Source organism: Numenius arquata, chromosome 6 (genome assembly GCF_964106895.1).
Source record: "Numenius arquata chromosome 6, bNumArq3.hap1.1, whole genome shotgun sequence".
In the NCBI taxonomy this organism is placed as follows: Eukaryota; Metazoa; Chordata; class Aves; order Charadriiformes; family Scolopacidae; genus Numenius; species Numenius arquata.
The window spans coordinates 2,121,652-2,145,743 of NC_133581.1; the positions used below are offsets into that span (position 1 = coordinate 2,121,652).

At 66.3% G+C, this 24,092-nt stretch overlaps 4 protein-coding genes across 4 annotated transcripts; 2 read left to right on the plus strand and 2 right to left on the minus strand.

The window, feature by feature from the left end:
- Window positions 1-1,777: 1,777 nt before the first annotated feature.
- On the minus strand, window positions 1,778-4,150 carry LOC141466146 (glycine N-acyltransferase-like protein 3). Its single transcript, XM_074149905.1, has 5 exons — window positions 4,073-4,150; window positions 3,267-3,374; window positions 3,042-3,168; window positions 2,815-2,932; window positions 1,778-2,180 (listed from the first exon to the last, which is right to left on the minus strand). The coding sequence occupies exons 1-5, from the start codon at window positions 4,148-4,150 to the stop codon at window positions 1,778-1,780; spliced, it is 834 nt and encodes a 277-aa protein (XP_074006006.1).
- A 418-nt stretch (window positions 4,151-4,568) lies between these two features.
- Window positions 4,569-7,413, plus strand: LOC141466166 (glycine N-acyltransferase-like protein 3). The gene is made up of 5 exons (XM_074149935.1): window positions 4,569-4,646; window positions 5,240-5,347; window positions 5,454-5,574; window positions 6,772-6,892; window positions 6,993-7,413. The coding sequence occupies exons 1-5, from the start codon at window positions 4,569-4,571 to the stop codon at window positions 7,411-7,413; spliced, it is 849 nt and encodes a 282-aa protein (XP_074006036.1).
- Window positions 7,414-7,853: 440 nt separating this feature from the next.
- On the plus strand, window positions 7,854-9,636 carry POLD4 (DNA polymerase delta 4, accessory subunit). The gene is made up of 4 exons (XM_074149692.1): window positions 7,854-7,895; window positions 8,865-9,097; window positions 9,214-9,325; window positions 9,471-9,636. The coding sequence occupies exons 2-4, from the start codon at window positions 8,869-8,871 to the stop codon at window positions 9,493-9,495; spliced, it is 366 nt and encodes a 121-aa protein (XP_074005793.1). The 5' UTR covers window positions 7,854-7,895; window positions 8,865-8,868; the 3' UTR covers window positions 9,496-9,636.
- Window positions 9,637-14,791: 5,155 nt separating this feature from the next.
- SSH3 (slingshot protein phosphatase 3) lies at window positions 14,792-23,267 on the minus strand. Its single transcript, XM_074148699.1, has 14 exons — window positions 23,217-23,267; window positions 22,214-22,251; window positions 21,813-21,978; window positions 20,727-20,845; window positions 20,588-20,659; window positions 20,396-20,461; window positions 18,809-18,997; window positions 18,139-18,232; window positions 17,898-18,026; window positions 17,778-17,824; window positions 16,942-17,088; window positions 16,068-16,268; window positions 15,144-15,396; window positions 14,792-15,034 (listed from the first exon to the last, which is right to left on the minus strand). The coding sequence occupies exons 1-14, from the start codon at window positions 23,265-23,267 to the stop codon at window positions 14,792-14,794; spliced, it is 1,815 nt and encodes a 604-aa protein (XP_074004800.1).
- Between the last annotated feature and the right edge of the window lie 825 nt (window positions 23,268-24,092).

Here is a 24,092-nt window from a genome sequence, read left to right on the forward strand (position 1 = left end):
CCCAACAGGCCACCACGTGTCCCCCCACCACCACCTCGCTGTGCCTTGTGGGATGGGGCTCCTGACCCAAAGTGCCACCAAAGCCACCCCACAGCCCCACCATCACCACACTGTGCCTTAAGGGACGGGGGTCCTGACCCCAAAGTGCCACCAAAGCCACTCATATCCCCTCTCCGTCACCTCATTGTGCCTTGAGAGATAGCTCTCCTGACCCCAAGTGCCACCACAGCCACCCCACATCCTCATCATCACCTCATTGTGCCTTGAGAGATGGGGCTCCTGAACCCAAAGTGCCACCACAGCAACCCCACAGCCCCACCATCACCACACTGTGCCTTAAGGGATGGGGGTCCTGACCCCAAGTGCCACCAAAGCCACCTCACATCCTCTCTGTCACCACGCTGTGCCTTGTGGGATGGGTCTTCTGACCCCAAGTGCCACCAACACCACCCCACAGCCCCACCATCACCACAGTGTGCCTGGAGAGACGGGGCTCCTGACCCCAAAGTGCCACCAAAGCCACCTGTGTCCCCCCTCCATTACCAGTGTCCCTTGAGAAATGGTGCTCCTGACCTCAGGTGCCACCATAGCCATGCCACGTCACCACACTGTGCCTTGTGGGATGGGTCTTCTGACCCCAAGTGCCACCAACACCACCCCATAGCCCCACCATCACCACACTGTGCCTGGAGAGATGGGGTTCCTGACCCCAAAGTGACACCAAAGCCACCCGTGTGTCCCCCTTCCATCACCAGCATCCCTTGAGAAATGGTGCTCCTGTCCCCGAAGTGCCACCAAAGCCACTTGTGCCCCCACCTCCATCACCAGCGTCCCTTGAGGAATGGTGCTCCTGTCCCCGAAGTGCCACCAAAGCCACCTCACGTCCCCACCGCCTGTGCCTTGAGGCAGGGGGTGGTGCCACCACGGTGTCCCCACCGCCATGCCGTGCCCACCCCACCCGGCTGACCCCCCCCTTTCACTCCCCTGCCCCGTTGTCCCCACACCCGTGGGGCCAGGTGACGCACACCAGGCTCCTCCCCCTGCCCCACGGCAGCGATAAGCCCCGCCCACCACCGAAAGGACCAACACCCCCGAATAAGCCCCGCCCCACCCCGCAGCAAGCCCCGCCCCCGGGAGCGATAGGCTCCGCCCCCTTCCCCGGCTGGCTATAGGCCCCCCCTCTCCCCCGCTCACCAGCCTGTGTAACAAGCCCCGCCTCCTCCCTGCAACAGGCCCCGCCCCCTCTGTGCCCAAGCCACGCCCCCCCTCCCGCGGTTGCCTAGCAACCTCGTGGTGGGCGGGGCCCCAGGGCCGCTGTCCCGGTGCGTCTATGAGTGTTTATTTATTGGAGATGTTATTTATTGGGGTATTTATTGCAGAAGATCTATTCTTGTATGAACGAATAAAAGCCTTTCTCCAGCAGCCCCTCCCTCTGCCCCAGGAGCCCTGGGGGGGGGGGGCGGGGGGGGGACGACAACACACCATCAGTAGGGCCCAGAGTGAACAGGTCGCTGCCACCGCCTCTGAGCTCGGGGGGGTGTGTGTGGGGGGGGGTCAGGGTGGTCCCACCTGAGTGATGGGTGGCATGGTGGGCAGCCAGGACCCCCTAGGCTCGGGTAACCCCATCTTAGACACACACCCCCCTCCCTCCACAGCCGTTCCCCTGGGTACCCTCATCCCGGGGTGTGTGTGTGTGTGTGTGTGTGTGTGTGTGTATGTACCCCCCAACCCTTATGCCCGCAGCCGTGGGCACCCCCCCCCCGTTCCCCCCATCCCACTACTGGGGGGTGACCACCAGGGTGTAGAAGGTGCCAGGCTGGGGGAGAAACCCCACGGCGCGGACGGCCCGCTGCGAGGGGGTGTTTTGGGGCAGCACCCCCAAATAAACGGGGAAGCCGCGGGCGTGCAGCTGCCGGCCCAGGGCACCCAGCGTCACCCCGCTCAACCCTTGGCCGCGCCAGGCGGGCAACGTGTAGCCGTGGCTGAGGCAGCCCAGGGGGTCCACCAGGCTCCAGGAGACGGGGCGGCCGCGGGGTCCCAGCAGGCAGGCGCTGGGCAGGGTCTGCACCAGCCCCAGCAGGAACCGCCGGCTGCGGGCATTGCCCCCGAAGCCCCAGGTGGCGTTGAGCAGCGGGACGTGGGACGGGGACACGGGGGACAGGCGGAGTCCCGGGGGCAGCCTGCAGTGGGGAAGGAAAGGCACGGGGGGAGCTGCTGCACCCTGGGATGGGATGGGATGGGATGGGATGGGATGGGATGGGATGGGATGGGGAACCCACCATGCCACCCAGGGATGTGACTGGGACCCTTGGTGCCACCAAGGGATGTATTTGGGGACCCTCGTGCCACCCAAGGAAGTGACTGGGACCCTTGGTGCCACCCAGGGACGTGCTCAGGGACCCCTGTGCCACCCAAGGATGTGTTTGGGGACCCTTGTGCCACCCAAGAATGTGACTGGGACCCTTGGTGCCACGCAGGCATGTGCTCAGGGACCCCTGTGCCACCCAGGGATGTGCTTGGGGACCCTTGTGCCACCCAGAGATTGGACTGGGATCCCCTGTGCCACCCAGGGATGTGACTGGGACCCCTGTACCACCCAGGATTGTTCTTGGAGACCCCTGTGCCACCCAGGAATGTGTTCGGGGACCTTTGTGCCACCCAGGGATGTGCTTGGAGACCCCTGTGTCACCCAGGGCTGTGACTGGGACCCCCGTACCGCCCCCAGGGACCTCCCGTATCACCCAGGGATGTGACTGGGCCCCTTGGTGCCACCCTGTCCCCCCGTCCCCCCCACCCCGGTGTCCCTGCACTCACTGCGTGCGGGGCTGGGGGGGCCGGGGGCTCAGCAGCGCCTGGTACCGGTGCGTCTCCAGCCGCAGCCCCTTGGCATCGGCCGCCCGGCGCACGGCCTCGTACATCCCCTCCTGCATCCCTGGGGCAGCGCCCTCAGCCATGGGGACACCACGGGCAGGAGGGGGGTGCCTGGGTGTCGTTGTCGTGTGTCCCCCCCTCCCATACACACCTCCCCGTGCCAGTCTTACCGTGCATCTGGAAGGCCCGGGTCCAGTCCAGTGCTTGGGTGCCCCCCAGTAACTCCTGCCAGGCCCCCTCATCCTGGTAGTACACCGTTAACTGGTTGGAATAGAAGTCCTGGGGGTCCTTGTGCTCCTGGGGGGGACGGGGACACAGGGTCTCAGTGTAGTGTCACACACACACACACACACACCCCGGGCACCATGGTGTGTGTGGGGCAGCCGGAACAGCACCTCTGGTCGCAAGCGGGTGAGGACGACACCGAAATGGGGCCAGGAGTCCACCAGCACCTCGTGGGCGGCCGGGTTGCCCCGTGCCACCGTCATCACGGTCCCCAGGACCTGTAGGATGGGGTCAGCGCTGGGTGGGGGGCACACGGGGCTGGGGGGGGGGGGGGGCGCTGTGATGGGTCCCTCTGTCCCCCCACGGTGCCCGGCTGTTGCCAGCTTCCATCGGTGTGGGGGGCCAGGGTGCCGTGTGGGGACCAGCCCGGTGTCCCTGTCACCAACAGGGCTTGACGGGGGGTAGGCACAGGTGTCCCCAGGGCCACCAGAGTCCCCACGACTGGAAGGATGGAGGGGAGGGCATGGAAGTCCCTGGGGTCCCTGTCACCAGTAGTACTGGGTGGGGAGGGCAGAGGGGACCCTGGAGACCCCATCAGCAGCATGGAGGGGACAGAGGGGACAGGGGTCCCCAGGGTCCCTGTCACCAGCAGGGTAAGTAGGGAGGCAGGTGGGGGGGGTCACCGGCATGGCGGGGGGGGGAAGTGGTGGGTCCCCGGGATCCCTGTCACCAGCAGTGCTGGGAGGGGGAAGGGGGAAACGGGGGGGGTCCCCAGGGTCTCCGTCACCGGTAGGGCAGCAGGGAGGAACAGGGGTTCCTAGGGTCACTGTCACTGCAGGGGGAGAAGCAAGAGTGTCCCCAGGGTCCTCGACACCAGCAGGGCAGGGGGATGAGGTGGGGGGGGTCCTGGGGTCCCTGTCACCAGGGGGTTTGGGGGGGGGGGGGGAAACAGGGGGGTCCCCAGGGTCCCTGTCACCGGCAGGGTGGCGGGCAGGCTCCTCCGCAGGGCCTCCTCCAGCCGCCGCAGCTGGCCCGGGCACGTCAGGATCTGCATGGCCCCCTGGCCGTGGGGCAGGCGGTGACACCGAGGATCCGTGGGGCACTGGTGGCCGCGGGGCAGTGTGTCCCAGCCCAGCAACCGGCCCCAGGAGGCCCCAGGGTGGGCAGGGCTGGCCCCATGCCCAGTGGCCAGTGGGATGGACCCTGCCCGCTGCCCCCGTGTGTGTGGCCACCCCCTGGGCAGGGGACGTTTGCTGGACCATGACGGCTGGTGGTGGCCCTGGGACCTGCTGGTGCCCCCACCAGACGCAGGGACCTGCTGGTGTCACTGCTTGCCCCACGGGACCCCAGGACTGCTGTGGCGTGAGTGCTGGAGGGGCTTGGGATTGGGGATAGGGATGGGGACAGGGATGGTGTCCCCACCGGGGGGGGGTCCTGTCCCCCTGTCACTGTGGGGGTCTCTCAGCAGGACCATGCAGATCCTGACCTGCCCGGCCCAGCTGCAGCGCCTGGAGGGGGTCCTGCGGAGGAGCCTGCCCCTCGCCCTGCCGGTGACGGGGACCCCACTGTCACCCCTCTCTCATGCCATGATGGGGACCCCCACTGTCACCCCTGCCCCTTGCTGCCGTGGGCACCCCACTGCCACCGATGTCCCTTGCAGTGACAGTTGACCCCAAGTGTCACCCCTGCCCCTTCCCACGATGGGGACCCCACTGTCACCTCCCCACTCTCACCCCGCTGTCACCCCGTCCCCCTCCTACCACCGTCCCCCCCCCCCACCCCCCCCACCCCGCCCCGGGTGTCCCAAGTCGAGGCCAGGCCGATCCCGGGCACCACCCACCTCCGAACTCGCCAATCCCAGCCCGGTTGGACTCTGTCCCAGCCAATCCCAGCCCAGGCAAAGTGCAGCGCAGCCAATCGCAAACTCCCTGCCTAACCCCTCCCGACTCCGTTGAGCCACGCCCACTTACGGGCAGCCTAGCTCTAGGCCACGCCCCCTGCGCCTTCACCCCCAGCGGGCCCTATGGGGCGGGGGCGCCATGTTTGGGGAGGGCAGGGTGCTGGTTTTGGGGGGGGGGGAGCCCCGGGGACCCCCAAATCCGCCTCCCCGTCCCCCTCGATGTCTGACCCCTTTTCCCGGCAGGTCTACGGGGCCGTGCTGAACATCAACCGGGGGAACCCGGGGGAGCTGGAAGTGGTGGTGGACGCCTGGCCCCACTTTGGGGCTGTGCTGGCCCGGCCCAGCGGAGAGGTGGGGGGACTGGGGTGGGGTGGGGGACACACACACACACACACACACACAAGGGGGTGATCAGGGTGAGCCTGGTGGGCTGAGGGCACCCATGGGTGCCCCGCAGATGCCGGTGGATGACTGCTACAGGAACATGAACGCCGCCTTCTACCGGGACGTGGGTGCCTACCGGGCCCTGCTGGAGACCCCCGGCTGCCTGCGCTGGGACACAGCCTTCCACATCTTCGGTGGCCCCGGGGGGGGACGGGGGACGGGGGGGGCCCAGGGGACATCGGAGAGGGTGTGGGGGGGCACTGGGAGCACATGCTTGTGGGTGGGAATCCCCCGTGGTGGGGGGCACTGGGAGCGTGGGGCGCTGGGGAGAGCCGTTGGGGATACTGGGGTAAGGAAGTGGAGGTACTGGGGGCAGGAATTTGGGGTGCTGGGGGGCACTGGGGGTAGGAATTTGGGTGCTGGGGGCACTGGGGAGCATTGGGGGCATGACTTGGGATACAGGGCAAAGGAACTGGAGGCACTGGGAAGTACTGGGGGCAGGAATTTGGGGTGCTGGGGGGCACTGGGGGTAGGAATTTGGGTGCTGGGGGGGACTGGGGGTAGGAATTTGGGTGCTGGGGGCACTGGGGAGCATTGGGGTCATGACAGGATACTGGGGAAAGGAACTGGAGGCACTGGGAAGTACTGGGGGCAGGAATTTGGGGTGCTGGGGGGCACTGGGGGTAGGAATTTGGGTGCTGGGGGGACTGGGGGTAGGAATTTGGGTGCTGGGGGCACTGGGGAGCATTGGGGGCATGACTTGGGATACGGAGGAAAGGAACTGGAGGCACTGGGAAGTACTGGGGGCAGGAATTTGGGGTGCTTGGAAGCAGGGAGGGCAGGAATTTGGGGTGCTGGGGGGCACTGGGGGCAAGAATTTGGGGTGCTTGGGAGCAGGGAGGGCAGGAATTTGGGGTGCTGGGGGGCACTGGGGAGCGTTGTGGTTGGACTTTGGGGTGCTGGGGGCGGGCACTGGGGGAGGGTATGGTGTTAGTGGGGGCACTGGGGGCCACTGGGGAGTGTTGTGGGTGGACTTGGGGGTGCTGGGGGGGGGGGGCACTGGGGACCCGGATGGGGTTAGTGGGGGCACTGGGGGCAGGATCCTGGGGGTCACTGGGGAGCATTGTGGGCTGCTGGGGGGGCACTGGGGGCCTGGATGGGGCTAGTGGGGGCCACTGGGGAGCGTTGTGGTTGGATGGGGGGTGGGAGGGCGGGTTGGGGGCAATTGGGGGCAGGAACGGGGGTGCTGGGAGCACTGGGGCTACTGGGGATAGAGACTGGGGTTGTGGGGAGCCCCTGGGGAGGGCCCAGCTGCCATGCTGGGGTTAGAAAGGGGGGGAAGGGGAGAGGGGGGGCGTGGGGGGGCCCCCCCCTGACATCACTGTCCCCAGGGCTGCAAGAGGGGGTGGCCACGGTTTCACGAGCCATAGCGGCCACCAAGGGGGTGGAGCTGGAGGCCTCCGAGTACTACACCTACTTCCACCCCGACCCCAGCACCATGCCCGAGCCCCGGTGAGTCCCCCAACTTCCTAGCCTACCCCACCCCACCCCCCCCAAAATCCCACCTGCCATGGGGACCCCCTCCCCAATTACGGCCACCCCCTCGCCGCAGACTAGCCCCCGGCGTGCGGGTGGGCACGCTGAGCCCGGCGCACCTGGACCTGCTGAACCAGACGTGGACGTACGGGGGGAACGGGCGCAGCCGGCGGTACCTGGGGGAGCTGCTGGGGCGATACCCCCACCTCTGCCTGCAGGACGGGGAGGGGGACCCCCTCAGCTGGACCCTCACCGATCATTTCGGCACGGGGACGCACGGCTATACCTTGCCCGGCCAGCGGCGGCACGGCCACATGCGGGCGGTTTTGACGTTAGCCGCTCGGCGGGCGCACGCCCGTGGCTTTCCCGCTTTCGGGCACACGGCCACGGGCAACCGACCCATGCAGAGGCTGCACGAGGAGCTGGGCCACCAGCGGCTACCGGGGCTGTGCCACTTCATCTTGCACAACCCCGGCCTGGGGAGGGCCGGACCCTGAGGCCACCCCTTTGTCACCCCCCCCTCCCCGGGGCAAGGAAGACCAAAAAAAAAAAAAAAAAACAACCCCCCCCCAAAAAAAAAACCCCAAAGCCAAAGCAAAAAAAAAGTGTGGACTCTCTGATGGCTGCTATAGGGTTGTGTCTTCCCTTCTCGCACCTGGCTAGCCGTTACAGCCACCTGGTGGCTTGGTGTCACCGCAGAGGGACACAGCTGTGTCCCCAGGGAGTCACCCCTGTCCCTCTGGGCCACCACAGGCACCGCAGCCCTGCCCCAAAGCTATTCTTGGCCCCCCCCCCCGCCCCAAGGGAGGGGGCTGAAAAACTTCAGGCAAATCTGCACCGGTGGCACCTGCTGTGGTGTCACACACCCCCCTCGGACAGTGTCACCACAGCACAGCACCGGCAGTGCTTCACGGGGGGGGGGACGAGAAGAGGGGACAGCCAGAGCAGTGCGTGGGGCAGAGGGTGACGGCTGCACAGTGTGAGTCACAGCTCGAGTCATGGCTCTTGGGGTGACAGGGACAGTCAGGGGGGTGACAGTGCCCAGGGTGATGGGGATAGCCCGGGGGTGATAATGCCTGGGGTGAAGGGGACAGCTTGGGGGTGGGGGGGGATGACGGGGAGCACTGTGGGGGTGACAGCGCCCAGGGTTGATGGGGACAGCTGGAATGGGGTGCCAGTGCCTGGGAGTGACGGGGACAGCTGGGCAGTGACAGTGGCCAGGGCGATGGGGAGGGCTGGGGGGTGACAGTGCCTGGGGACAGCCGGGGGGGTGACAGTGCCCAGGGTGACAGGGAGAACCGAGGGGTGACAGTGGCTGGGGTTGATGGGGGCATCTTGGATGGGGTGACAGTGCCTGGGGGTGACGGGGACAGCCAGAAAGTGACAGTGCTGGGGGGAGATGGGGACAGCCAGGGGCTGACAGTGCGTGGGGTGACAGGGATGGCTTGGGGGGTGACAGTGCCTGGGGGTGATGGGGGCAGCCGGGGGGGTGACAGCGTGTGGGGTGACAGGGAGCACTACGGGGGTGACAGTGCCCAGGTTTGATGGGGACAGCTGGAATGGGGTGACAGTGCCTGGGAGTGACGGGGACAGCCGGGGGGGGGGGGTGACAGTGGCCAGGGTGATGGGGTCGGCTGGGGGGTGACAGTGCCTGGGGACAGCCGGGGGGGTGACAGCGTGTGGGGTGACAGGGAGCACTACGGGGGTGACAGTGCCCAGGGTTGATGGGGACAGCTGGGGAGGGGGGGTGACAGTACGTGGGGAGATGGGGACAGCCGAGGGGGCGACACTGCGTTTGGACAGCCGGGGGAAGGTGACGGCGTCCGGTCCCCGCAGCCCAGCCCGGCCCCGCCGCTTCCGCCGGGCGAGCGGCAGGGGCGGGCCGATGCCGCCGGGTTCCCGGTAGCCGCGGGGCCGCCGCCGCCTCCAGCCGCTCTCTCCCCCGCAGGGCCATGGAGCAGCCCCGGCTCATCACCGACTCCTTCCCCCTCCGGCGGCGGCCGGGCCGAGCCCCGGGAAGGATCAAGGGCAGGGTCAAAGGCAGGGGATATCCCCGGGTCCGACCCCGCGTCCCCCCCACCCCGCCCACCGAGGACCCCCCCTCGTCGCCCCCCCCGGACCAAGCCCTCATGGAGATGCTGCGGCGCTTCGACCTGGCCTGGGAGTACGGACCCTGCACCGGTGAGAGCCCCCGGCCACCCTCGGCCACCCCCCCCCCCCCCCCGGTGTGTGTGTGTGTCCCCCCCCGCCTCGCCCCGGCCCCGCTGACCGTGTGTCGTGTGTCCCCCCCCCCCCAGGTATCACCCGCCTGCAGCGGTGGGAGCGGGCGCAAGCGCTGGGGCTGAGCCCCCCCGGTCCCGTCCGCGACGCCCTCCTGGAGCACCGGGACAACCCCCATGTCACCTACAGGTGGGTGCGGGATGGAGAAGGGGGTGGGTGACACCGGGCACCCCCTCCTGGTGACCCCCCCGCCTCCCACTAACCTCAACCAGGGGTGTGTGTGTGTGGGGGGGGGCGTCCACTGACCCCCCCCCCCCCCCGTTCTGCCCCACAGCCTCTGGCACGAGTACGAGCTCTGAGCCGCTGTGCCCCACGCCGGAGGGAGGAAAAAGGGGGGGTCCCCGTGGACTCTGTGTGTGTGTCCCCCCCCCCTCCAAAGCCTGTCCGCAGCCGTGCCGCAGCCTGGGGGGCACCGGGCGGATTAAAGGCTGATGTGAGTGAAGGTTGGGGGGCTGCTTTGTGCTGTCTTGGGGGGCACCCAGGGCCGGGGGGGGGGCGGGTGAAGCCACTCTGTAGGGCCCTGGGGGGAGGGCAGGGGTCTGTACCCCACCTCAGAGAGAGCCAGGTGGGTTGTCTGGTCACAGAGAGTTTAATGCCAGGTCTGGGGGCACCCCGCAGTGCCATCTGCCCCACAGATCCCCCCCGCCCCTAGCACGGCTGTTCCCATCACCCTGGGCACTGTCACACCCCCCGACACGTGCACCCCCTCCCCATGCCAACTGGGGGGACTGGTCTTCACCACTGGGAAGGTGGGAAAACGACGGGGTCCCCGGGTTGGGGTGCGCCCCCCAGAAGTGAGGGGTTGGGGAAGGACAGGAGAGCAGCAGAGCTCTGCCCCACAGCGAGGGGACACGAGAGGTGACATGCGCCCCATGGCAGGGTGAGGGGACAGGAGAGGGGCCACGGGTTATTGTCCCCAACGCCACTCACCGCTGAGCAGGTCCAGGGTGTCCGTGAAATCCTCACCGGAGTTGGGATGCAGCTGGTGGAGGGGGGGCTGGATCATGGCCACGTGGGCAGCGTGGGCCGGCTACCAGACCCTGCTGGCCACCGGATACCCCCTGCCAGGCACAGAAAGGGTGAGAGATGCTGGTGAGCCCTGATCCAGAAGCCGGTGCTGCCAGGACTCCCAGTAACACCAGTGGGACTGGTCAAGCTGGGAGAGGGGACAGAGAGCACAGGGGTAGACACGGCGGTGGTACCTGAGAGGACAACGCTGCTGGTTCCTTCTCCATTTTCCGCACCTGGAGAAAAATCAAAGAGGAGCCATGACATGAGTTGGTGGCCATCTGGGTGCCCACAAGGGTGGCACAGAGCAGGCAGTGCCACCAGCCCCTGCCCTGACATGGCTGCCCATACCCAGGGGTTACACAAGGGAGGGACAGGGGATGTGATGGCCAGCAGGGCTGGAGAGCTGGGGACAAAGGTGTCTCCAGGCTGGCAGGGGCTTGGCTGGAGCGTGCCATGGCCGGTTGTTCTGGGTGGGGGCTGTACTGGGAGCTGCAGTCCTGTCGGGGACTGGGGGGCTGCGGGGGCTCACCTCTAGATCAGTCTCCAGCATCACAAAGTTGCAGGTGGGATTTCTCCTCCATGTCTGTGGGGAGAAGGGAAGAGGGATGAGCGCCCCCATTCGTAGAGTCACAGAAGGGTTTGGGTTGGAAGGGACCTTCAAGATCATCCAGCTCCATGGTGGGGGGACACCTCCCACCAGACCAGGTTGCTCCAAGCCCCCTCCAACCTGGCCTTGAACCCCTCCAGGGATGGGGCAGCCACAGCTTCTCTGGGCAACCTGGGCCAGGCTCTCACCACCCTCACAGCAAAGAAGTTCTTCCCCACATCTCAGCTCAATCTCCCCTCTTTCAGTGTCAAACCCTTCCCCCCGCTCCTATGGCTCCCCTCCCTCATCAAGAGTCCATCCCCAGCTTTCCTGGAGCCCCTTGAGGGACTGGAAGGGGCTCGAAGGTCTCCCCGGAGCCTTCTCTTCTCCAGGCTGAACCCCCCCAACTCTCTCAGCCTGTCCTCCCAGCAGAGGGGCTCCAGCCCTCCCAGCATCTCCGTGGCCTCCTCTGGCCCCACTCCAACAGCTCCATGTCCTTCTGATGTTGGTGGCCCCAGAGCTGGAGGCAGCACCGCGGGGGGGGGGGTCTCACCAAAGGTACACAATCCCCTCCCTTGCCCTGATGGCCACATTCCTGGGTAACCACACCAGGAATCCCATCTAAAGCTGACCGTAGCTGTTTGTAGAGTTGTTTTCGGCTTGAGTTCACGCCGAAGTTCCAGCCTGTCCAATACAGCAGCACAAAGAGCCACCCTGGCCGTCTGCCAGCCCAAGCCCATCGCCATTGCTCTTATCAAAACCTTCCCGGGCACAGCAGGGCGAGACGATAAGCAGCGAAAGCAAGAAGCAGCCACTAACGAGCGCTAGGCTCTAATTTACACTAAGGCGAGCAAACCCCGTGGCAAGCACAATTAATAACCGAACAGCAATAACAGCTATAAATTCGTTCCAATCAAACCTGTCATTATGTCGAACCCTTCGAGCCCCACGTTGGGTGCAAAAAAAAAAAAAAAAGGACCGTTGTGGTTTAATCCCAGCCGGCAACCGGGACCACGCAGCCCCTCGCTCGCTCCCCCCCCCCGCCCTGAGTTGCGATGAGGGAGGGAATCAGAAGAATAAAAGCGAGGAAAAAGTCGTGGGTTGAGATAAAGACAGTTCAATCGGTAGAGCAAAAGCTGCGTGCACAAGCAAAGCAAAACAAGGAATTCGTTCCCTGCTTCCCATCGCAGGTGGGTGCTCAGCCATCCCCAGGAAAGCCAGGCTCCATCAGGCCTAAAGGTGACTTGGGAAGACAAACACCATCGTTCCCAATGTCCTCCCCTTCCTTCTTCTTTCCCCCAGCTTTATATACCGAGCGTGACGTTCCCATGGCATGGAATATCCCTTTGGTCAGTAAGGGTCAGCTGTCCTGGCCGTGTCCCCTCCCAACTTCTTGTTCCCCCCCCAGCCTGCTCACTGGCGGGAGCAGAAAAGGCCTTGAGCGCTCAGCAACAACCAAAAACATCACACTATTCCCATCCCAAACCCAAAATATAGCACGACACCAGCTGCTAGCAAGGAAGTTAACTCCATCCCGACTGAAACCATGGCAGTTTCCTGGGTAGTAAGAGCGAAAACATCGAATGTGGGTATGGGTGAAACAAAACTGGGACCTGTGGAACAAAAAATTAGGAGCAGGCTGTTTGGGTGGAGAAAGGAAGGTGGAAAGTTAGCAAAAAGGGGCCCAGAAATGGAAAAAAAAAGTGAAGAATAAGGTATAAAATCAGGTAAAGGTCACCCCCTGATATTAGGGGTGCAGATGATTGCAGATTGTAGTGCCGTCGACCTGCAGAGCCAAGTCTGGTGGGCACAGTCACCCCCCAGGCCATCGGGACTCCCTTCCCCCCCCGCCAAAACAGTGGGGAGGGAAGAGGGATAGAGCCGTCATTCAGCAGCAGTCCTGCGGGATTCGTAAGATTAAGAGCCGTAATTAGTAGCTTTGCTGCGTGCAGAATCATTTAATCATAAATTATTAGTAGGATGCGTCTGTTAATTATTTAGGTTATTGATTACTGAATTTATTAGCTCTCCAGCGGTTTGTTGCTTCATCAATAAAATGATTCGGTTATATCTCAAGCCTGCAATCGAGCAGTGGAGAGCCAGAGCCGGCAGTAACACAGGCCATATCCTGGGAGGGGGGCAGGCAGGATGGGGTTGGGGGGCCACCTGCAGCACTGGGTCCACTCACGCTGCAGGTCCAGAGCCCTCCAGGTCACCTTCTTCAGCCGGATCTTGTCCCGCTGGAGAAGCTTTGGGCCCTTGAACATCTTCCCCCCCCAAGAGGGAAAGCACCCCGCTCCCAGCCAGCCCAGCATCATGCCCAGCAAGACCCTGGAGCCAGGAGAAGGGAGGCAGTTGGTGGGGGGTCCCCGAAGGGGGTCTTACCCCACTTTCTCTGCCCTAACAGCCCCCTGGGTCCAGCTTTGTGCCATGGTCCCCCTGTACCCGGTGGCTGCCAACACCATGGCCAAAATTCCTTTGCCCTGAGGCAGGTGCCAGCAGGGTGTCCTGCAGAGCCACTGGGCACTGATGATGTCCTCCTGGCCTGTCTGGCAGCATCTGTCACCAAAACTGCCAGGACCCGGTGCTCTGGAGGCCAGGACCCAGGCTGGTGGTGGGGAGAATGAGGGAGGTTTCCAGGCTCCTAGAGGTGGCGGCAAGAGGGTTGGGAGTGGGAGGTAGCAAAACCCACCCAAAGAGCACCCAAAGGCATGTGGGTGGTGATCAAGAAGACCCCAAGCCATGACAAAGTGAGGCTTCAAGAAGAAACAGGGTCTCTCTTATCTCCAAAAGCACAGGCAGGATGCCCTGCATGGCCCATGGCAGTGTTGCAGCCCCTCACACCCCCCATGGCCTGTATCTCCCTTCTGTCCCATGTCCCCCCATGGGAAGAGGGGTCTGAAGAGGCAAGTGGCACCTCCACCTCAATGGAGCCCCAGGTTGCTGCCGTGCCCAGCTCCTGTGCTGCCATCGCCCTGCACAGCAGCAGCTGTAAGACGTGACTGATGGAGCTGAGCAAAGGTTGGGCTGCTGGCAGAGCCCAGCCCAACTCTTGCTCGAGTCAAGTCTTTCCTTGTGGGCCACAAGCCAGCGAGGGCTCTGGCCACACTCCAGCAGCTCTCAAGGTGCCGAGTCCCAACCTGGAGGGTACTGTGGGGTGGGGGAAAGACTCTGGGATGGCTTTACCCCCTGGAGGAACAGCAGCTCCAGTCAGGATGCCTTTCCTCAACACAGGCCCTCACAGCCGGTGGCGATGTGCCACCTTCCAGCAGCTTGGTCTTTGCCTTTCCTCCCGCCGCAGCAGGCCGCAGCAGGCTGCCGCCTCCCTGCTCCACTTCACTCCTCCGCCGCCGGTCCCCGGGCCTGCTCCGGTCCCGGTCCCTGGGTCTGCTCCACTCCCGGTCCCGCGGCCTAGGCCGCTGTGGCTGAGGCAGGCCGGCGCCCGGTTCCTATAGCAACCAGGAAGGCGAGCCCGCACGCATGCGCAGACCCGGGGCGCCTGCGCAGATCCCCGCCGCCGCGCAAAGGACGCTGGGGGCTGTAGTTCTCCCTCCTCCGCGCCCCACGGCGCATGCGCACCCCCGCTCTCGCACAAGATGGCGGGGCGGCTTCGTGCAGGCCGCGCGTTCACTCTGGCCCCTACTGACGGCAGGCGCAGCGCCGCCCGCTGTCCCCAGCCGGGCAGGGCCTCACGGGAGAACCCCACGCTCGTCCCCTTCCACCCCGCCCCGGGCAGGACCCACGCCAGGGGCAGCCGTTTTCACTCTTTATTGTCAGTGTGGGCGCGGTGAGGGGGGTGGCAGCGGGGGGGGGGGGGGGGGGGAAGATGAGGCAGGGCCACCTCCACCCCCCCCCGCAGTGCAGACAGTGTGTGGGAAGGGCGTGGTGGCTCCCTGGCCACGCCCCCGGCAGGCCTAGGCCCCGCCCCTTCCCCATAGTGCTGGCGGTGGGGGTGCTGCTCTGCCCCATAACTCCCTCCCCCCCCCCCCCCTCCCGTGTTAGAGGGCAGGGGGCGGGGTGGGGGGGAGGCGAGGGGTGGGGTCAGCGGGAGGGGCGGGGTCAGTAGTTGATGAAGGGGCGGGGTCACCAGCGGTGGGCGGGGCTTGGCCGTCTTCAGGGGCGTGGTCACAGGCGGGGGCGGGGCCTCCATCCAGGCTGGCCTGGCGCACCACGCGGCGGGGCCGGGAGGAGGGACGGGGCGCCGGGGGGGCAACCACTGGCTCCTCCGTGGCCACCAACACCTGGAGGGGGGGACGACACCAAACAGGGGGAACGGGGGGGGGTGTGTGTGTGTGTGTGTGTCAGCCAGGGCTGTAGCCCCGCCCCCCCCCAGCCCCACCCTCCACTCACCTCCTGGTCGAAGGGCTCCCCCAGCATCTCGGGGGGCTCGGGAGACTCCAGCTGGCTGATGCTCCGCATGACGGCGCAGAGGGAGATGCGGGGGCGTCGGGAAGCCCCCAGCAGCCCCGGCCCGCTCGCCTCCCCCGGGGACTGCGGGGACAACGGGGACAGGCCACCCTCCTCCCCCGGGGTGGCCTCGGGGCGCTCCTCGGGCTGGGCCGCCCCCTCGCTGGCCTTGGGCTCCCACAGTCTGCTGTGCCGGCTGCCACACATCCACCATCAGCCGCTGGCCACGCCCCCGCCGCCCCACCCCCCGTGGAGGGCCACGCCCCTTCTGAGTCAGGGTGGGGCACCCACAGGCTCCGCCTCCACGGCCATGACATCAGAGGGTGGGGCACTGGCACCACCAAAGCCCCACCCTGTTCGTTGGGGCGTGGCCATGAAAGACCCCACCCACCATACCCTAGAGGGTGTGGCCATGACAGACCCCGCCCACCACACCCGAGGGGCGTGGCTATGAAAGATCCCACCCACCATACCCTACAGGGCGTGGCCATGGAAGGTCCCACCCACCACACTGGGGGTGTGGCCATGAAAGATCCCATCTACCACACCCTACAGGGCGTGGCCATGACAGACCCCGCCTACCACACCCGAGGGGTGTGGCCATGAAAGATCCCACCCACCACACTCTACAGGGCGTGGCCATGGAAAGTCCCACCCACCACACTGGGGGTGTGGCCGTGAAAGACCCTGCCCACCACACCCTCCAGGGTATGGCCATGGGAGGTCCCACCCACCACACTGGGGGCGTGGCCATGACAGACCCCACCCACCAGGTCCCGGTCCAAGCAGACCCTGCCCAAGAGGTTTGGTCACATCAGGCCCCGCCCACCCGGGGGGGGGCGTGTCCCACCCCCTCGCCCCGCCCACCTGGCGTGCAGGATGCCCTGGTAGAAGTCGAGCTGGCGCATGAAGCCGGGGTTGGGCAGGACTCCGGGGCGGCAGTGGCGCACGTGCCGCAGCGCCCGCTCCAGGGACCACCCGAACTCCTTCATGGCGTAGGCCAGCACCGTGGCCGCCGAGCGGCTCAGCCCCATCCGGCAGTGCACCAGCGCCCGGCCCCCGACGGCCCTGTGGCACCTACCCGGCTGCCACCGAGCTCCCCCACCCCATCCCCAGCCATCCCGGTGTCCCCAGGGAACCCCTGCCCCAGTGCTCCCCATGCCCCAGGGCTCCCCATGTCCACAGGGCTCCCTGTGTCCCCAGGGATGCTGTCCCCAGGGTATCAGTGCCCCAGGGCTCCCATGTCCCCAGGCCTCCCCGTGCCCCGGGGCTCCCCATATCCCCAAAGACCCCATGCCCCAGGGTTCCCTATGTCCCCAGGACTCCCCGTGCCCCCAGGGACCCAGTGCCCTATGGTTCCCCCGTCCCCAGTGCTACCACTGTCCCCAGTGTACCAGTGCCCCAGGGCCCCCCTGTCCCCAGTGTTCCCTTTGTCCCCAAGGACCCTGTGCCCCGAGGCTCTCCATGTCCCCAGTGACCCCACAACCCAGGGCTCCCTGGTCCCCAGGTCTCCCAGTGTCCACAGGGACCCAATGCCCCACCGCTCCCCAGCTCCCAGCGCTCCCTCCCAGTGTCCCCAGGGCTCCCAGTACCCCGATGTCCCCCAGCATCCCAGGTACCACCCCCCGCCCCAGCCTGCCCCTGGCTCCAGCCCCTCCACGCTCCCCATACCCTGTGCCCCCATCGTGTCCTACTCCGATAGCCCCCCGCTGTGTCCCAGGGCTGCCCTGGCCCCACTGACCGCACACGGGAGAGGAAGAGGAAGGTGTCGTTCCAGTGGGGCAGGAGCTGGGCCGTCTCTTCGTCGTACACCCGCACGTTCATGTAGGTGAACAGCGCCGGGAAGAAGTTGTCAATCTCCCGTGCCACGTTCAGGATGTGGGTGACCCTGTGGTGCCGTGGGCGGGGGGCACGGCCAGCACTCAAGGTTAGGGCTCTGCCCGTGCTCCATAGGGTGCCCCACAGTCCCCCAGGCCCACCCCACCACGGGGCCACAGCCCTGCTGCACCCACCCTGCTAAGTGTCCCATGATGACTCCATGCCCACCTTGGTGGGTGCCCTACAAAGACCCCCCCGAGCCCAGCTCAATGGGTTTCCCATGATGACCCCATGCCCCCCCTGTGGAGTCTCTTGCAATGACCCCATGCCCACCCCATCAGTGTCACCTGATGACACCATACGCACCCCAGCGGGCCATGTCATGATAACCTCATACCTGCACCACCACGACACTCCATGATGACTCTGTGCCTACCCCACCATGACACCCCAAATGACCCCGTACCATCCCACGATGGCCCTATGCCCACCCCACCATGACACCCCAGATGACCTAGTGCCACCCCACCATGACATCCCATGGTGGCCTTGTGCCTACCGCACTAGGACATCCTAGATCACCCTGTGCCAGCCCATGATGGCCCTATGCCCACCCCACCATGACACCCCAGATGACCCTGTGCCACCGCACCATGACACCCCATGATGGTCCTGTGTCCGCCCCACCATCACACTCTGGATGACCCCATGCCACCCCGCTGTGCCACTCCAGATGATGCTGTGCTGCTCCACGCTCACCGGTTCTGCTGCAGCTCCTCCAGGTTGGCCGCGTTCCACTCGGAGCCCTGTGTGGTGGCACTGGTGAGGGGTGGGGACACCCCTGCCCCCCTTGCCCACCCTGCCCACCCCGCTGCCCACCAGGTAGAGGTGTGGGAAGACGTGGGAGGGCCGGTCCATCTGCGCCAGCACCAGCAGCATCTCGTTGTCGATGAAGTCCTTGTGCTGGGCCAAGCTGTGCCCCGTGCGTCGCTCCAGCTCTTCTCGTACCTGGGCACGGCGGTAGGGTGAGGGATGGCCCCCTGCCTGTCCCCCTGCCTGCTCCTACCTGCGAGCCAGGTCCTCGGCCCGCCAGGACCACCCCCAGTTTGGTGGCACCCACCTCCTTGGAGGTGACGTTCTCCAGGTCGGCGGTGGTCATCACCTCCCGCAGCAGCACCCGCACCGACTGCTCCGACAGCTCTGGCACCGCCGGCCTGGCACAGGCGTCACCGCGTCACCCACCCCACCCAGGCCACACCCTGTCCAGACCCCGCCTCCTCTGCTCCAAAGCCCCGCCCCCAAGGGCAAGCCCCTCCTCCCATTGACCCTCATGAAGGTGGAAGCTCCGCCTGGTTCCTTTAAGCCCCACCCCCAAGCACAAGCCCCGCCTCCTATTGACCCTCCCCAAGAGGGAAGCTCCAACCAGTTCCCTTTAGCTCCGCCCCCAAGGGCAAGCCCCGCCTCCCATTGACCCCCATTAAAGTGGAAGCTCCGCCCGGTTCCTTTAAGCCCCGCCCCTTAACCCCCTCACTCCATTAGCCACACCCTGAACCCAGACCCCGCCTCCTCTGCTCCCAAGCCCCACCCCCAAGCACAAGCCCCGCCTCCCCACAGCCCATCACAACGTGGAAGCTCCGCCCAGTTCCTTTAAGCCCCGCCCACTCCATCACCCACCCCCTGAACCCAGGCCCCGCCCTCACAGCCCCACCCAATTTCTCCACCCCCTTAAAAGCCCCGCCCATCCCCGGGAGCAGTGCTGATTGGCCAGCGGGCCGGTGGGCGGGGCTTACCCGAGGGGCGCGGGGGAGGTGGGGCGCACGGACTCCAGGTCGGCCATGGCCAGCCACTCGTTGAGGCAGCTCTGCTCCGAGGCCACCGCCGCCGCGTAGCCGCCGGCCCAGGCCAGCGCCGGGCCCCCGGGGATGTGCCCGCCGCGGGAGGCCTCCTCGCAGGCCCGGTGCAGCTCCTGCAGCACGGCCCTGCCGCGCACACACCTGCCACCACCGCCCCGCGCTCCTGCCCGCCACCGCGGGGAGGGTGTCACCACCACCCCCCCTCCCCCCAACCCCTCCACCCCCGGTTTGGGACCCGTCACCGTGTGGGTGCCACCTCCCCTCTCCAGAGCATCTAGAGCCCGTTGGGTGGCCCAAACTCCCCCCCACGTCCCCATTCCCCCTGACCGTGCCCAGGTGCTCCTGGTGGTGCCCACGTGTCCATGTCCTGGCTGTGCCCATGGTGGTGCCCACCTGAACCCTGCCCACGATGGTGCCCACATCACCCGTGCCCACAGAAGTGCCCATGTCCCCCATGCTCATGGTGGTGCCCACATCTCTTGTGCCCATCGTGGTACCCACTTCCCCCATGCCCATGGTGACACCCATATCCCCCATGGCCATGGTGGTGCCCATGTCCCCTGTGCCCATGGTGGTGCCCACATCTCTTGTGCCCATCGTGGTACCCACTTCCCCCATGCCCATGGTGACACCCATATCCCCCATGGCCATGGTGGTGCCCATGTCCCCTGTGCCCATGGTGGTGCCCACATCTCTTGAGCCCATCGTGGTACCCACTTCTCCCATGCCCATGATGGTGCCCACTTCCCCCATGCCCAGGGTGATGCCCACATCCCCCATGGCCATGGTGGTGCCCATGTCCCCTGTGCCCATGGTGGTGCCCACATCTCTTGAGCCCAAAGTGGTACCCACTTCTCCCATGCCCATGATGGTCCCCACTTCCCCCATGTCCAGGGCGGTAACCACACCCTCCACGGCTGTGGTGGTACCCACATCCTTCATGCCCATGGTGGTGCCCACAAACCCATGGCTGTGATGGTGGCCAGATCCCCCATGCCCATGATGGTGCCCATGTCCCCCATGGCTGTGGTGGTACCCACATGCGTCGTGCCCATGGTGATGCCCATACCCCCCTTGCCCCTGATGGTACTCACATCCCCTGTGCCCATGGTGGTGCTTACATCTCTTGCCCACTTCTCCCATGCCCATGATGGTGCCCACTCCCCCCGTGCTCAAGGTAGTAACCACATCCTTCATGGATGTGGTGGCACCCACATCACCTGTGCCCATGGTGGTTCCCATTTCTCTTGTGCCCATAGTGGTGCCCACATCCCCCATGGCCATGATGGTGCCCATGTCCCCTGTGCCCATGGTGGTGCCCATGTTCCCCAAAGCCATGGTGGTACCCACATCCCCTGTGTTCATGGTGGTGCCCATGTCCCCCATGCCCATGGCAGTTCCCACATTCTGTGTGCCCACACTGGAGCCCACATCCCCCATAAACGTGGTGGTACCCACATCCCTCATGCCAACATTGGTGCCCACATCCCCCCACACCCACGGACACAGCCGGGGCTCGCTCACCACATGGTCTGCACAGAGATGGGCTTGAAGATGCGGGTCTGCCCCCCTGATGTCACGCTGAACCCCCTGGGTGTCACAGGGAGACACGTAGGTTGGGGTGGGCACCTCAGCCCTGCCCCTCCCCACAGGCCCCACCCAATCCCACCCTCATAAGCCCCTCCCTTTCCCAGAAGAACCCCCCCTACTCCTTACCCATCGCCATCGAGGAAGACCTGGGTGTCACTCCAGAGGGGCAGCACCATGCCCAGGGTGCAGCGGGTGGCCCTGGGGTGGGCAGAGGTCAGGGGTTGCGGCTTCCCCCCCTTTTCCCCCCTCCCTGCACCCCACTCACCCCTCGTGGGCGAAATCCACACCCAGCAGCGCCGTCTCCCCCTCGGCTCCCCCCTCCTCGGGCCGCACCACCAGCAGGTACCGCACCCGCCGCGGCCGTGCCGACTCCAGCCGCACTGCCTGGGGTGCAGGGGGTCATGAGGGGTGTCTCCTGTACCCCCGGGGGCAGCACTGTGGGATCTGCCCCCCTCAGTGCCCCCAGTGCCCAGGGAGGAGCATCAAGAACACTGGGCGGGGGGGGCAGGCTGGGCCATATCCCACCCCTATCCCATCCCGTTTCATCCCTATCCCATTCCATTTCATCCCTATCCCATCCCATTCTGTCCCCATCCCATCCCATTCCCGTCCCGTCCTGTCCTCATCCCATCCCATCCTATCCCATTTCCATATCCTTCCTGTCTCCATCCCTGTGCCTATCCTCATCCTGTCCCCATCCATACCCCATTCCCATACTGTTCCTGTCCTCATCCCCGTTCTGTCCCATCCCAATTCAAACCTGTCTCATCCCGTCCCCATCCCTGTCCCCACCCCTGTCCCCATCCCATCCCTACCCGGTCCCCATCCCCATCCCTTTCCCATCCCCATCCTTTTCTCACCTCTGTCCCCATCCCCATCCTGTCCCCAACCCTTTCCCATTCCATCTCTTTCACTGTCCCTATCTCATCCTCATCCCATCACTATCACCGTCCCTGTCCTGGTCACCATTCCCTTCCCATCCCTGTCACCATCCCCATCCCATCACTGTCACCGTCACCATTCCCATCCCATCCCCGTCACCATCCTCATCCCATCCCCATCACCATTCCCATCCCATCCCCGTCACCATCCTCATCCCATCCCTGTAACCATCCTCATCCCATCCCCGTCACCATCCTCATCCCATCACTGTCACAGTCACCATTCCCACCCCATCCCCGTCACCATCCTCATCCCATCCCCATCACTGTCACCATTCCCATTCCATCCCCGTCACCATCTTCATCCTATCACTGTCCACGTCATCATCCCCATCCCATCCCATTCCATCCCTGTCACCATCCCATCCCATCCCATCCCATCCCTGTCCCCGGGGGTGGCCGTGCCCTACCAGCCGGATGGCGTCCTGTGGCCGCAGCAGCTGCATCATGAGTTGCAGGTGCTGTTCCTGCTGCCCTGGGGCCTGGCCGGGGGGTGCAGCCGGGGGGGGCTCGGCCTCGAGCGGCTCCTCCGCAGGGAGCAGCAGGGCGGCCCCCTTGACCATGACAAAGCTCTGCCTGGGGGGGGGGACACACACACGACAAGATGGCCCTGAGCGGGACGTGGGGCCCAGCCCGCAGCAGGACCCAGTCTTTGTGGCTGGGGTACCCCGAAAGGGTTCCCCAAAGGCGGGGGGGACACCACGGGGGGGGGAGGGGGGGGGAAGGAAATGCTCCTCAGGGGATAGCTGTGTCCTGTGTCCCCCACAGTGCCCCGTGTCCCCCATCCCGTGGCTTTGGACCCCCTTCTCACCGTCGCTGCAGCCGGCCACGCTTGGGCGCATCTTCCTCCTGCAAAGCATGGGAGAGGGGGGGGGCAGTGCCCCCGGGAGAGCATGACCCGGGGTACGGACTATGCCTGGGGGGGGGGGGGGGCCGGCAAGCACCCCCGGCACATCCCGCCTGGCAGCGTGGGACAGTGACACGCTGCCAAACTCACCCCCCCCCCCCCCCCCCCCCACACCCCCCCCCCAGCAGCAGGGGGCGCTGGGAGGGCTCGGTGGGGGGAGCGTGGGGGCCCTGGCAGGGGTCCCACGGGGAGGGTTGATCCCTAGGGATAGGCCATGGGATGCCAGGGGGGATCCTTTCCCCGTGTCCCCCCCGCCAAGCTGGGAGGAAGAACTCACAGGGGGGCTCAGAGCTGTGCGCCCCGATAAGGCCCAGTGGTTACAGGAGGGGGGGGGGGGGGGGGGGGGGGGGCCGCAGCGGCACTGGGAGCTACTGGGACAGCGAATGTACTGGGAGCCACTGGGACAGACTTAGCCAGACTGGGAGCAAGTGAGGACAACCGTCCCCCCCCCCCCCCCCCCCCCCCCCGCCACACCCCATTCCTCTCCCCCCCCCCCCCCCCCCAGCAACTGGACAGCCCCCAGCCGGGAGCAGAGGAGCCCCCAAAGTGTGCTGGGAGCAACTGGGCTCCCAGTAACCTCCCACCGGCAGCGACCGGGATAAGCCTCCCACCGGGAACGACCGGAGCAGCCCGTACCCTGCACCGGCAGCGACCGGGGCAGCCTTTCCCCGCCCCCCCCCCCCTCCAACCCCGCCCGGGCTCCGCGCTGGGAGCCGCCGGGACAAGTCCGGTTCTCCCCCGCCGGGAGCCTCCGGGAGCAACCGCTGAGCTTCCTACCGGATCGTCCGGGCAAACCGGGACCTCCCGCCCGCCCCCGCCGCCGCCGGCAGCCCCGTCCCCGTCTCCCTGGCCGGCCCTGCCCCATCCCCTTCCCGTCGCCCGGTCCCCGGGCCCGTCCAGCACTTACCGCCGGTCCCCCGGGGGAACCCGCCGCCCGCCGCACGGTGACCAGCGCCATGCCCCCGCCGCGCCGCCCCGCCGCACCAGGAAGCGCCGCCGCCGCCGCCGCTGCCCCGCCCGGACGGGAACGGGAACGGGCACGGGCACGGCCCCCGGGCACGGCACGGCACGGCCCGCGACGGGACAGGACCCCCCCCCCCCACCCCCCCCCCTCCCCCCCCCCCCGTCGCCGTGCCACGGCACCACCGGACAGGAAACCCCCAGACTGACCGCCCCCGGAGCGGGACCCCCGGCAGCCTTCCCCGGTGCTTCCCCGGGACCCCCATCCATGTTGTCCCTGGACCCCCCCAGGGTGTGTGTGTTTGTGTCCCCAGCACATGTGACATCCCGGGTCCCCACAGGCCGGGAACCTCCCCAAGGGTCCCCAGCACTTCGGACCCCCCCCCAGGTCCCCACAGATGGGACACACATCCATGTTGTCCCTGGACCCCCTAAGGTCGTCCCCCCCCCCAGCACCTGTGACACCCCAGGTCCCCACAGATGGGAACCCCCCGAGGGTCCCCAGCACTTCGCACCCCCCCCAGATCCCCACAGACAGGACACCCTCCGAGCACCTGGGACCCCCCCAGGCCTCACAGACGGGAACCCCACCAGGTCCCAGAGATAGAAACCTCCCAAGGATCCCCAACACCCAGGACCCCCTGAGGTCCCCAGATGGGAACCCCCCACATCCCCACCTCCTGAGATGCCCCAGGTCCCCCCAGATAGAAACAGCCCCTCCAGCATCTGAGACGCCCCAGGTCCCCACAGACGGGAACCCCTTCCCCCCGCATCTGGGAGTCCCCAGGTCCCCAGAGATGGGAACCCCCCAAGGGTCCCCAGG

What these genes read in the sequence shown, in the direction of transcription:
- LOC141466146 (XM_074149905.1), bottom strand. Translation starts at nt 4,150, where the DNA reads ATGCAGATCCTGACGTGCCCGGGCCAGCTGCGGCGGCTGGAGGAGGCC. An exon ending in TCACCCGCTTGCGACCAGAG is followed by an intron (nt 3,169 to 3,266) that starts GTGCTGTTCCGG and finishes CGTCCCCCCCAG; the next exon opens with GAGCACAAGGACCCCCAGGA. An exon ending in CCGGGCCTTCCAGATGCACG is followed by an intron (nt 2,933 to 3,041) that starts GTAAGACTGGCA and finishes GCGCTGCCCCAG; the next exon opens with GGATGCAGGAGGGGATGTAC.
- LOC141466166 (XM_074149935.1), top strand. Translation starts at nt 4,569, where the DNA reads ATGCAGATCCTGACCTGCCCGGCCCAGCTGCAGCGCCTGGAGGGGGTC. An exon ending in GCCTGCCCCTCGCCCTGCCG is followed by an intron (nt 4,647 to 5,239) that starts GTGACGGGGACC and finishes TTTTCCCGGCAG; the next exon opens with GTCTACGGGGCCGTGCTGAA. An exon ending in AGCACCATGCCCGAGCCCCG is followed by an intron (nt 6,893 to 6,992) that starts GTGAGTCCCCCA and finishes CCCTCGCCGCAG; the next exon opens with ACTAGCCCCCGGCGTGCGGG.
- SSH3 (XM_074148699.1), bottom strand. Translation starts at nt 23,267, where the DNA reads ATGGCGCTGGTCACCGTGCGGCGGGCGGCGGGTTCCCCCGGGGGACCG. An exon ending in GTGGATTTCGCCCACGAGGG is followed by an intron (nt 20,660 to 20,726) that starts GTGAGTGGGGTG and finishes TGCCCACCCCAG; the next exon opens with GGCCACCCGCTGCACCCTGG. An exon ending in TCTTCCCACACCTCTACCTG is followed by an intron (nt 17,825 to 17,897) that starts GTGGGCAGCGGG and finishes GCCACCACACAG; the next exon opens with GGCTCCGAGTGGAACGCGGC.
- POLD4 (XM_074149692.1), top strand. Translation starts at nt 8,869, where the DNA reads ATGGAGCAGCCCCGGCTCATCACCGACTCCTTCCCCCTCCGGCGGCGG. An exon ending in GGAGTACGGACCCTGCACCG is followed by an intron (nt 9,098 to 9,213) that starts GTGAGAGCCCCC and finishes CCCCCCCCCCAG; the next exon opens with GTATCACCCGCCTGCAGCGG. An exon ending in AACCCCCATGTCACCTACAG is followed by an intron (nt 9,326 to 9,470) that starts GTGGGTGCGGGA and finishes TCTGCCCCACAG; the next exon opens with CCTCTGGCACGAGTACGAGC.